Below are 13,376 nucleotides of genomic sequence, written 5' to 3' on the forward strand. Positions count from 1 at the left end.
AGAATAGAAATCAGAAGATTCCTAACAAGCAGCACTACTGGTTCTGCTTTTAATGTGGAGGTTGAGACGCTTCTTGCCCAGTTGGCCTGCGGTAGCTGGAGATTAGACTGAATGATTCAGAAGACCGCTCCTTTACTGGTGTAACCTCGGAGGACACCTTATGAATTCAGACCTGGAAAGGAATCTTTGAAATACCACAGAAATGACAGTTCCTAAAAAAAAAACAGTCAAAGCACCAGAGCCTTTGAGGTTTCTTTAAACATTCTTTAATTCTGCGGTTTCAAGACCGACACACAAGCAGTTACACAGCTCAGAAAGAACCTATCTCAGGACGTGGAACCCAGCTGGGCTGACAATTTACTTGACAAATCCAAGTGCAGTGTATTCTCAGTTTGGAGGGATGGTATAAACGCCTCAGCCTCCATGAATAAAGAACCTTTTACTGGGTGGCTTTATATGGTCAAGGCAGGGCAGAAATAAATGGTGACCTGAGCACGCCTCAGACTGCAGAGCTGAGATCTGCCCTCCTCCTGCCCTCGCTGGTGGTTAGTGCTGAGCTACATAAGCCTGTGCATCCTTCCAGTACATCAAATGACAATTAGAAAATATCTTTTGAGCTGGGGAGACTCAAAAAGATATATTCAGAAAAAGAGAATTACGGTTTGCTATTACCTTATATTGGCAATTTTCTCCTACATCCACCATCACCCAGTGCAGTATGCGCTGTAGAAACCGATGCCATATGGCTCTGCGATAATGAAAAAGTACAAGTGGGAACAAATGGTCCCATGTTACCTCCCACTACGAGAACTGGCTTATCGCTATCCGAAAGAATAAGCACCTAAATCTCTTTGCAGTGGAAACAGCAGAAAACTTAATGCATCTACTACTGTCATCAACTACTGGCAGAGCTAAAACAGGCTCCATGCGGCAACGCTGTTGGAATGGCTTCAAAACCATCAAGATCTCACATGTGACCAACAGGTCTGTGCTTGACCGTCATGGTGCTATTCACTTAAGCGTGGTCTGAACTTCCACCAAGGAGTCTGACTTAACCCAGCGTGAAATCTTCCCTTTTCCCACCCCACCAGGCAGCAGCTTGTCTTACGTCTCAAGGCAAAGCAGCAGCAACAGTGCAAAGCCAAATATCCCACCCAAATCTCTACCAGGGTGCCTGTTCCTGCAGTGCAATCACTCTTGGGAGAGCATGTTAAAGAAGCATTACGTGATTACACATCAAAACCCCCCAACAACCCCAAAATCAAATCTTAAATGGCATTTCCCTCCTCACTAGTACAATGCCACCCAGAAGATACGCGCTTTTGATTATAACAGAAACACAGAGGCTTGGCCCTGCAACCTGACAGCCCCTGCTGCTCAGTTCATAGGAGCGACAGAGCAGATTACACGGTGGTGATTTTCTTGTCCTTGGTGGCCTGTTTGATAGCAGCCTGTTCGCAAATGATCTCCTTCAGCCGCTGCAACCTCATGTTCTGGGTGGTTTGGTCTCCCACACCCGTCTGGCTCCGGTGCAGTAAGTTCAGGGCGTAGATGTATTCCAGCTCTGTGTACTTCACCCCTTGATCCACCACGAGATTTAAAAGCTCATCTGCTGTGTTGTAGAGCATCTCGTAATACTGCCTGAAAAGCAAGCAAACAGAAAAAAAACCGCTCTGGTGAATAGTGATACTTGATGCTCCAGACCTTTATTTCTGTAGAATACCATGAAATGTTACTTTTATTCAACGGTGCCACGAGCAGCAAAGGCTGCGTCTGGTGCTGTACAAAGAGAGCACAAACATATTTCTGTTGAACATCAGGAGATGCCGAGTGGGCAGGCACGTGCATGGGGGAGCAAATCCCACAAATCCACTGCCCACGCTCTTCCATCCTCAGCTAAAACACAAACTATGGGGAACGGAGGGCTCCTCTTTCCTGGCATTTACTGTCAGCTCAGATGTCACTGTTTGGTATCCAGCATGTAGACACCTCTATACATATATGGACGCATGAATATATATACGCATGGTGCTGTACAGATGCAGTTCTAGTCACTCAACCTGCAAGAACAGGAGTCTTCTGGAAATGAAGGGAATCACAGCGATAGGGGAAGTGGGGTTTTTTGTCTCTAATGAACCCCGGTTGCAGAGAGATGCTACTACGGAGCATGGGAAGAGCTCCAAGCCTAAAACTCCAGAGACCTCCAATGCTACTGACACACAGAGTTTGAGAGAAAAAATATTAAATAATGCAAAATAAAATTTGAGCCAGGAGCAGAGGTGCCTCTTTTAGTATGGAAAAGATCATCTGAAGAGATGGCATAATATAGAGGCTGCAGTGCAGGCTGGTTTAAATTAATGTAAAGTGGCATTAGTGAAAGAATGGATTTCCAAGGAAGGGAATTTAAGCAAGTACTTACTGGAAGGGAAAGCGTGTCACAGCCCAAGGAAGCGGTGGGGCAACGTGTGGCCAGCATGGCAAGGGAGGTTCTCCTCCGCCTCTGCTCTGCCCCAGTGAGGCCACACCTGCAGGGCTGCGTCCAGTTCTGGGCCCCCCAGTTCAAGAAGGGCAGGGAACTGCTGGAGCAAGGCCAGCGCAGAGCTGCCAAGGTGATCAGGGGCTGGAGCATCTCCCTTGTGAGGAAAGGCTGAGAGACCTGGGCTTGTTCAGCCTGGAGAAGAGAAGGCTGAGGGGGATCTCATCAGTGCTTATAAATACCTGAAGGGTGGGTGTCAGGAGGACGGGGCTGGGCTCTTTTCAGCGGTGCCCAACGCCAGGCCAAGGGGCCACGGGCACAAGCTGGAACACGGGAAGTTCCCCCTGAACATGAGGCCAAACCCCTTTGCTGTGCGGGTGCCAGAGCAGGGGCACAGGCTGCCCAGAGAGGCTGTGGGGTCCTTTCCCTGGAGACATTCACCCCCCGCCTGGACGCGGCCCTGTGCCCCTGCTCTGGGGGTGCCTGCTCCAGCAGGGGGTGGGACGGGGTGAGCTCCAGGGGTCCCTGCCAGCCCCCACCAGTCTGGGATTCTGGTATTCCGTAATTCTGACAACTGCCAATCCAACCACTGCAGAAAAAATGGGCCGGGACTGGATGCGGGACTGGAGTCCCTGCGCTGACTTCACAGCCCGGGCAGAAGAGGTAAAAGTAGTGATAGGTGCTGGGGTCCTCTGAGACATTTCCTTCCCCTCTTCTTTTATAGCACAAACTGATTAAGGTCTGAAACCATGAGAAGAGCGTGTGACTCTTGGAAAGCACTGCCTAGAGGCTGTGCAGCAGGAAGGGAATCAGGACTACTGTGCCCTTTATACAGCACTTTTGTGAATTCCTGGCATGGCCTTTCCGAGTCACCAAGCCACGCTCTGTGCCTCAGTGTCCCCACCTGTACCAAGGGGTAAGATCTGGTGTCAGGGGACTGTGGTCCTGATATCGCCAAGACAAAGCACCCTATCTAGAGGGAGCTGTAAAAATATAAGGCTTTACAAAGCTTCTTTAGGCAGAGGGGCTCCCAAGCCTGGGCAGACCCTTCCAGGTCAGGGATAAGGGGAAGGTTCTCCCGTAGGACTCCATGGCAGCAAGCCCCATCACGTGACGAACCTTGGCTCTGGGTTTAGGCCTGTCTGGGGTATCAAGAGCAAAAGTGGTGCATGGATGGAAAGTACCCCTTTTTCTAGAGCAATTGGTTAACTTTATCGCTTCATACAGATGTTACATACCCTTTTAAAGAAACAAGGATCTGAAAAGCTCAGGGAAGGAGAAGCTAAAAGATCCCTGTCTGCATGCATCACATGGCAGCGAGGACTTGTTTGAGCCAAATACCCAGCACTTCTTTGGCAGAAGAGCAACGCAAGGCAGAAATAGGCCAGAGCAGCTGAGACGGAGGTCCCTGCATGACTCCTCCACGCTTCTGCAGGAGGATGAGGGCAGGCTGCAGTCTAATCCTTAGGTCTTTTTGGAATAAATAATTTAAAACCCAAGAGCAGGGTCTCCAGGAAAAGTTATCACCTCCTTCCCTTTCTCTCCTCTCTGAATGCATTAAAATAGCAATCAGGGCAAACATGGCAAAGCTGCATATTAAATTTCTCTTGTTCTTTACTTTGCAGGCTCTCAGGTCTGGCTGAGCTGTGCCTTCGCATAGCACCCAGCATGCCGCCGGACTGCAAATCACTGCAGCAACGACTGTAACCGGCTGTAGCAAAACCGCACGTTTGGAGCTGGGGTGGCCAGGCTACTGGGCTTCACAGCTCCGAAGTTTCATCTCCTTCGAGACATTGCTTGCTCCTGTGACCAGAGAATTTGCTCCTGTGGTTGAAAGTCTGCACCAACATAACTGGTCTCAGGGGCCAGCTGAAATCAGGTGGGAGGAAGGGCTCGCGGCTACAGGAAGAGGACTCCAAAATCATCAGTTCAGAGAACAAGGACTGACGGGATTTGGGCTGTGTGGTCAAAAGAAGGGAGTGTGCGTGAGCGGGGAAGGATACATGTAGAAGGCAAAAGACACAAATGAAAAAATAGCTTCTGGGGATGAATGACAAGCTGGGGCGGCCTCACCCTGAGTGCTGTGGGCAGTGTTGGGCACCGCAGGACATTGAGGGTATAAAGCTACTGGAGAGTGTCCCGAGGAGGCCACGGAGTTGGTGAGGGGTTTAGAGGGGAAACGGTACGAAGAGCGGCTGAAGTCCCTGGGTTTGTTCAGCCTGGAGCAGAGGAGGCCGAGGGCAGCCTCATGGCGCTCTGCAGCTCCCTCCCGAGGGCAGGAGGAGGGGCAGGGCTGGTCTCTGCTCTCTGGTGACCAACGCCAGGCCCCGAGGGAATGGCAGGGAGATGTGTCAGGGGAGGGTTAGGCTGGGCATTAGAAGACGGTTCTTCCCCCAGAGGGTGGTGGAGCCCTCGCACAGGCTCCCCAGGGAGGCATCACGGCACCAAGGCTGGCGATATTCCAGAAGCACTTGGCCAAGGCCCTCAGAGACACGGTGTGAATTTGGGGTGTCCTGTGCAGGGACAGGAGTTGGCTTTGATGATCCTTGTAGGTCCCTTCCAACTCAGCGCATTCTATAATTCTATGAACCCAATGGCACCATTCGTGGTCCCCCAGAAGCTACTGTGCCACCACATGACACAACACGATTACTGCTATACCCCCCTCAACGTCTGCATCTCTTGGTCACTCAGACTATGATGCTGAAATGAGGCCAGTGTTTGACACAGGAATTGAAAATACCTGTGTGGGTCAGACAAGAAGCATTTTGCAAGGCTGATCTGGTCCCCTGCAGAGCCACAGCATCAAAGCTTAGCTTTTGATAGAACATCAATAGCAGAAGCCACAAAACCTTGGGAGGATATGTCTTAGTATTGGATTCAGGGAGGGGACGACTGAACCCAACCTCATCTCCAATCACGGGAACAGATTAGCAGTTTACGTGCTAACGATGACAGCACAAGGTCAAAGCCCCAGCACTCTCCTGCGACACACACAGAGAACTCCCCGAGAACCCCTTGGTATGGAAAACCAAGACTTGGCTCAGGAGCACATCGTGGTAAGGCCTGTGGGTCCAATCCACCTCCTGCCATGCTGATGGATATTCTTTAAATCTTGGCTCCTCTTGCAGGTAGACACCCCACACCCCCAGAATAGCAGATCTCATGCAGTTCCAGGAGTGACAAAGCAGTGGCAGATGACAGAGGCACAGCAGAGGCTCAGGCTCGTCCTCTTTGATAACGCTGGCACCTCTAAATGCTCTCCCAGCCAGAAGAACACAGCTCGTTTTTGAGTGAAAGCAGTTGAGGGACATCTAGATACAGGCTGGGACTGATAAAGCCCTCTGGGTCAGTGGTCTAAGGATGGGTCTCCTGAGTTTTAACTTCATCTCCCTTCTTTAGCTATAATTAGTCCTGCAAGGTTTACGCTTGAACATGGCATAATTAAATAGTTGTATCCGGGGCCTTGCAGAAACTAAGATCCCAAATTTGAATGGCAGCTACCTACCCATCAGCTCTGCAGCATTGGCCTGGCACCTTGATGTGTGGCTCGTTCACCGAGTGGCCAGAAGCACTTAATGTTAGCTGTAATGTTTTAGAAGATTTGGGTATTTATCAAGATGCTTCAATACACAGTCAGAAATCTAATATAAGGTTAACTTTGAGAGTATTGGCAATATCTCAAGTACAGTTATACACACAATGTGTAGAAAAACCCAGTAAGGTTGCCAAGGTAAACACTAAGATTCAGGAAACATTGATCACCTTCAGGGAATTTATGCTGAGCAGATGTGAAATGAGATTTTTACCTTTGCCAGCTCTGGCTGGGTTTTCAACAAACTAACAGAGTGGATATCTTGGATGGGGTGATCTCGCTGAGACATGACAAGTCTTTGCTCCGAAGCATAGGACTCAAGGCCTTCCCAGTGTGACAGAGCACCTTAAGAAGGAGCAAGAACTGAAGGTGCTCTGCCTGCAGCCCAGACCCATCACCGGACAAGCTCAGCAACGCAAGCCCATCTTTACCCCACGTCCTTAGAGCTGCCTTCCTTTTTAGCCTGTCCCAAACCTTGGATTACTGAAGAATTCTGCACCTAATAAACACAGGATTCATCTGTCACTCTTTTCAGGATCAGATTATTTTTTAATTAAAAATTTCCTACAAACTAAAAAAGAGAGCAAGCGAGACAGTACGAGTGCGCGAAAGGTATGCATTTTTAATTGGGTGCAATTAAAAAACTGCCGCCTTGGCATGGCATTGCCTTCGGCCAAACCCTATTTGCATGAGTAATTATTCACTCCATTACGAAGTCTGCTCAACTTTGCCTCCCTTGTCTTTGAAAGTATTAATAAATATTGATCAGACACACTCCTGTTTGCCTTTCCCAAGCAGCTCTGATGGACTCATCTTCTGATGTTATCAAATAATGAAATATGAAAGAGTGAGTGGGATGAGCCTCTTGTTCTGTGATTTTTTATTTAGGCTCTTCATTTTACTTTCAGAAGTGTATTTGTCCCTGCCATTATAAATGCTCTTTTGATTATCGAGAGGAGGTTGAGAAGAGCAAGTTAGCAAGGGATGGGGAAAATAAATGGACGACAGGTGAGGGAAATCTCTATTCAGTGAAATGCTGGCAAACAGCTTTGTTTTTTTATAAAGTTCAAATTTAAGACCAGAGAGAACAATTAATATTTATCAAAAGCTGATTCTACCATCTGACAAATAGGTTAATAAATAATAATAGTGGATTAGCATACCTAACCAAAAAGGAACTTTACCTTCCCAAGCCTTCAGTCGGCTTCCATGTGAGCACAGCTAAGCACCTGCGAGCCGATTCGCCCCACACACCCCATTGGCGTGGGCAGCAGGACCCTCCCGGCGCTCAGCGTGAGATAGTCGGGGCAAGAAGAGACCAGACCGAAGCTGAACTCACGAATCTTTACTCACCTGAGTATGAAGTCAGGAAGGCGGCTGATGGGAACAAAGTGACACGGGTGACTCACCTCATCAGGGAAAATCTTGTTGTTTGTACGCTTACTCACGCGGTTTTTATTTATTTGTATTATGCTGAAGAGCATAGATGGGGCTTGTCGAGTTGACCTGATACGACAGATTTTTTACCCATAAATGTGGCACAGGTTCTTACTCAGCATCTCTCCTGATTTGGTATGGAAATACCAATGACTGCTGTTTTTCAAGGGGAAGGAAACATTAACCTTTCCTCAAGCCTTTAGCTCTTTAGGATGGCAAATACCTGGCCAAACTCTCCACGTTCAGCTTCAGTGTTGATGGCCATATTCTGGGGGAGCAACGAGCGAAGGACTATCTAAGGTGCCCAAAGTCCTGCTCAGACAGGATGATGAACTAGTTTTGATGGCTTGTATGACAAAGATTTGTTCTTTTTTAAACAGTAGAAGCCATCCTCACAATGCTCCTTCGTGTGATTACCTCACATCCCCGCAAGTCAACCCACCTAGACGTCTGCGACCTGTTCCTCTGACTATTGGCAATGGGATTGGGGTCAAAGTTTCTGAACTAACCCTTGAATTCTTTGGGCATTTTTTTTAGGACAAACACATACCTTATAGCAAATAGTGCCTAATCCAAAGCTCAAATACAACTTTACTCTTTCTGCTCACCTTACCAGGCTGGAAGTGGCCCGGGAAGATCTACCATCATCTGAAGAACATCTTTGTACTAAAAGCAGATAGGGAAGGATAAATATCACTGGTAGAAATGGTTCCCATGTGAAAAAAAAAACTATCCCCATGGCAAACCAAAACTGAAGAAGCCAATTAACATGCAAAACAGTTGGTCGTTTGTTTTTTTTTTTTTTAAAATAGCAGTTTTAAAGCAAAACATCAAGTTGCCAACAACGAGCCCGTTTTGCAAGGATGCATTTTGAGTATATACATATCAAAAAAGATGGTCTCTTGAACTCTATTCTTGGAGAAAGAGGAAAAAAAATAAAGACGCTTTCTCATTTGGAAAAAAAATCTCTGGGAAGGCAATCAGGATGAGACAAGCTCCTCTGAGGGCTATTAATACCGTTCTCCATTTAAATGCTAATGTTAACCTATAACCCAAGGCCCGCACACAAAAAAGTTTTTCAAAAGATGGCCAGGTGAATTCAAAATTAAATTCCGATTTCCGTGAGAATGACTTGATCTCGTCTTAAGAGAAGGACCTTCAGAGATGAACAGTGTGATGTTTCAGAATAAAGGATCTTACTCTAATTATTCCTTCATTATGTAGCTGGGTGCCCGCTCTGTACTAGTGCGGATGGAAACAGGTTCACAAGGCAAGAACTCAGATCTGGGTGCTGACTTACCCAAAGGGAACAAAAAACCTCTGTACCTTATCTACCTCTCTTCTGGGGGATTAGGGAATCACTTTTATAGCCCCCCAAAATATCTTAGGTATGCTAATAAGAAAGTAAGAAAAGGTTAAGTATGAAGCACTTACAGACTAAATCTAGACAAAAACCACGGTGAGCATGCAAGTGAAGAGGAAAAAAGGCCAAAGCTGCCGTTATAAAGTCACCCAATTTTGACAGACGCAGATCTTGGTGGAACCATTACCTTTAAACATACAGAGGAGGTGGTGAGTGAGTGCAAAAAGGGAAGAGACAGCAAGAAATGAGGCAACGTCAGTTCACGTAATGCAGAAGAAATGGATTTTCAGGACTGGCTTGACTGAGAAGAGAAGCCCACGAGGCTTTTGTGGCTATGGAACATGAGACATTTGAGGTGGGACAGGGAAAGAGATGAGGACGGAGCTGATGGTTACAGGGCACTGGAGATGGGGGAGGAGAGATGAGCTCTAGCATGCAGGGTTTTTCAAAGCAAGTTCTGAAAACTTGCAATAGCAAGCAAAGATGTTTGCATACATGTGCCAGTGATCTGCATTGTAAAGGAAGAGTCTGCAAGCTGGTTATTCTTCCACCTTGGAAGCTTATGATAACAAAACAGAAACTAGTGATGGAAGGTATCTGCTACGTCATATATCCACTCTCTAACCGATGCTTGTCTTAAATGGCATCCTTCAAGTCCTCTAAGCACTTGCAGCCCTAAAACACACCAGAAAATATCACTGCCCTCAGGACACTATTCCACAGGGGAATGTATATCCTGATCATCATTTCTTAAGATTTCTTTCTTGATTTTTAATGAACCTGGACCAGTTCTGGGGACAACAACAGTCATGCCTGTTCTCTGCCTCCAGAAGAAGCCAAAGTGCTTTGAGGGGGAATTCACACAGCTTTAGATGTCCACACCAGAGACGTTATTCTGTGCTAGTCAGCCTCAGCTCCTCCTACGCGAAACAGACACCTCTCACGTCTGCCTGGGCTGAGAGGAACTGTGGCCAAGAAGCACCTATTTATCTGCATGGATGGTGGTGGGAACCCAGAATGAGGCAGGGCGAGGGAGGGGGTCCTGCCCCCCTGCCCCGCTCTGTGAGACCCCCCCTGCAGCGCCGCCTCCAGCTCGGGGCTCCTCAGCACGGGACAGACACGGGGCTGTTGGAGCGGGGCCAGAGGGGGCACAGAAATGCTCCGGGGGCTGGAGCCCCTCTGCTGCGAGGCCGGGCTGGGAGAGCTGGGGTTGTTCAGCCTGGGGGAGAGAAGGCTGTGGGGAGACCTTATTGCGGCCTCCCAGTGCTTAAAGGGGGGCTGTGGGAAGGGTGGGGGCGACCTCTTTAGCAAGGCCTGTTGTGACAGGACAAGGGGTGATGGCTTTAAAGGAAGGTAGATTTAGACTAGATATAAGGAAAAAAATTCTTACACTGAGGGTGGAGAGTCACTGGCCCAGGTTGCCCAGAGAGGTGGTTGATGCCCCATCCCTGGGGACATCCCAGGCCAGGCAGGACGGGGCTCTGAGCAACCTGATCTGGTTGAAGATGTCCCTGCTCTCGGCATGGGGTTTGGACAAGATGGCCTCTGAAGGTCCCTTCCAACCCAAACCAGTCTGTGATTCTACGAAAAATGTCTGCTGCTGCTGCGACCTACAGCTTCTCTAGGGGCACCGGGAACCACCTCATTCACAGCCTCTCAGAAGCCCAAAAGCAGATGCCCCATCGCCACACGCTGCAACATGCGGCACAATTTGGGGCAGGATGCACAGATGGCTGTCAGCTGCGTTATTGCTAGAGGAGAGTGTCAAGAAAGTAAAAAGCACTTAAGAACCTAAAATATGCAAACACCCAAGATGTGAAATGGTTTGCAAAAGACAATAAAACATGAGAGGAAGAAATAAAAGTGAATTTATAATATAATAGTGCTTCATGCTCCTGCGGTACCTCTGCAAATCACAGCCCTTTATAAATAATCAGGGCTGTGATGTAAGGATAGTATTAACTTTTTTTTTTTATTACAGCCAGAAGAACTGAGATAAAAATACAGTCATTTGTCCAAGGTAGAAAAGAGTATTGGAGATGGGAAGCCCTGGCACCCTGATGGGTACCGTACCCGCTGTTGGGACTGCAGTGCACAGAACTCTCAACAGTGTCTAGAGCCAGGCAAGAAAAGTAGGTGTATTTATTTTAAAGATTTAAGTCCAGTCTTCCAATTAAAGACAACCAAAATATAAAACCCAATTACTTTCCTTTTTAAAACTTAAACCACACAGACAGCATACAAAATGGCCTTCCAGTGCTTAAAGGGGGACTATAGGAAAGATGGGGCGACCTCTTTAGCAAGGCCTGTTGTGACAGGACAAGGGGTGATGGTTTTAAACTACATGAGGGGAGATTCAGACTGGAAATAAGGAAAAAATGTTTTACACTGAGGGTGGTGAGACCTTGGCCCAGGTTGCCCAGAGAGGTGGTCGATGCCCCATCCCTGGAAACATCCCAGGCCAGGCAGGACGGGGCTCTGAGCAACCTGGTCTGGTTGAAGATGTCCCTGCTCACGGCAGGGGGTTGGACGAGATGGCCTCTAAAGGTCCCTTCCAACCCAAACCATTCTGTGATTCTATGATAAAACACTACTGACAGATCAGCTCCCCGATGCATTGGCCTCTACACAGATGAAGCAGCTTTGTTTTAATGGCTAGTTTTGGAAAAAAAACCCAGCCAACACCTTTGGGTGCTACGTGCAGCTCTGTGTCACTAAAGCACTTGGGTTTCTCTCTATTTAAAATTTTTTTGTAAAACACAGATGATAAATCACCTGTAAAATGCAGAGCTAATTAGCAAAGGAAAAGGTAAGGTACGTGCAGAACATAACTACTCTTCCAGAAGATCTCTCCTTTTCTCTCGCCTCCTTTTCTAAGCGCTACCTTATCTACTAATTTCTTACTAACATTTCCTTCTTATTTCCTTCTCCCTTGCTCCCATAGTCTGTCACTGGTGACTTGGACAACGTTGCCCTGCTGGGAACACGTGATGATGCACGGGGAGCTCTGTGCATCAGGCGGCATCATCACGGAGGGGAACACGCGATGATGCCATTTAAAAACCGTTCCCCGAACAACTCCAGCCACCCTCGCACCGTGCAGCGATACACAGTAATTACACGGCTTTTCAAAGGAAGGATAAATCCATTAAACCCCATTAAATAATTTTTCAAAAACAATGTCTGAGACACTCCTTGTAGCTCCATACTGGCTGCTATAGTGAAGGATGGAATTTTTCACTCTCCAAATGGAACTTTATAGGGTATTAAATAAGCACCCTCAGCACTTATCTAAATCTTTAATTAGTTCTATAATATACTGATGATATCAAGGCTAATTAAATTTATACAGATGAAGAGCAATGAAATTCTAACCAAGTGAGCTGGAAAGTACATATTAAATAGTAAATTTAATGGTTCAAGCAGATAAATGCAATTTTACATAAAAAAATTAAATTCAATTTACATGTTGTATTAAAATTGATTTTGAGTGTGCAAATGATTGGGAAAAATCTTTTTAATATATCAGTAAAAGTGCTAATCTGGCCTGTTTAAATATCAGTTATTAATGCCAGCATTTGCAAATAAGCCACACGCATTTGCATTTTTACTGCATATAGTAAAAAGAAAAAATTATCTATACCATATGCCAGTTTATAAAGAATATTAAGCAATTTTTCCCCTTGCCTCATGCATAAATGAGAGGAAACGTGGAAACGAATGTAGCCCGAAAGAAGAGGGAGTCAGCAGTTCGATGGGAAGTACAGCAAGGATTGCTCCAGTCAGCAAAAAAAAATACAATTTTAGCTACCCTCCGGGAACAACAATTACTGTGGCAAAAAACCCAGCCTTATTTAGGATCAAGTGGCTTGGAACGGGATACAAACACCCGACACTGTGATCGGGGAGATGCTCAGCGGTGCAAGTTTGCTTATTTTTAATAAAATCAAGAATGTCTGGTAGCTACCGATGGGTGAAGGACACCTCTGCTGGGATCTGCTTGCTACGGAGCAGAACAGGCCGCAACGCCTGAACTGCGGTAGGACATTACAAGGTCCATCGAGGCGATGTCTGCCTGCAGTAGGCTGTGGTCGGGCCTCGGTGCTTCAGAGGAGGTTTGAACCGCTCGCTGGAGTCAGGCAAACAGCCCCAAATTCTTGAAAACTCCAGTTGATGTTTTTTTTTTAACCTTTGTTCATTTGGTTTGAATGCTACAGTAGCTTCAGAAATTAGGGAACTGAGATTTTTTGTAGGCATGCTGACACGAAATATGGTTTGTTACCATTTTTTTGTTGAACACGTTGCTGTTTCTCACGGAGGAGCCCTTTAGTGGATTCACTTGCCTCATGGCACTATCATTTCTTCTGGTAGTACCATCCAGCGTCATTACCTTGTGCCAGCCTAGAAACCTCTGAGGCTGGGGAAGTGACCTACAGAGCCCCGCTTGCTCAACACTGCACAGACCTCTCCGAACCAGGAGGAAAACAAAACATTGCAGCAGCCTC

The 13,376-nt window shown here is 47.0% G+C and overlaps 1 protein-coding gene across 1 annotated transcript in view; it reads right to left on the reverse strand.

The window, feature by feature from the left end:
* Positions 1-243: 243 nt before the first annotated feature.
* Positions 244-13,376, reverse strand: part of EXOC4 (exocyst complex component 4) — a 420,816-nt gene continuing 407,683 nt past the window's right edge. The window contains exon 18 of the mRNA XM_064442315.1: positions 244-1,641. Coding sequence (XP_064298385.1) covers positions 1,404-1,641 — 238 coding nt within the window. The 3' untranslated portion in view covers positions 244-1,403. The remainder of the gene's footprint in view (positions 1,642-13,376) is intronic.

The sequence above is a fragment of the Phalacrocorax carbo genome, chromosome 1 (assembly GCF_963921805.1).
Source record: "Phalacrocorax carbo chromosome 1, bPhaCar2.1, whole genome shotgun sequence".
NCBI lineage: Eukaryota > Metazoa > Chordata > Aves > Suliformes > Phalacrocoracidae > Phalacrocorax > Phalacrocorax carbo.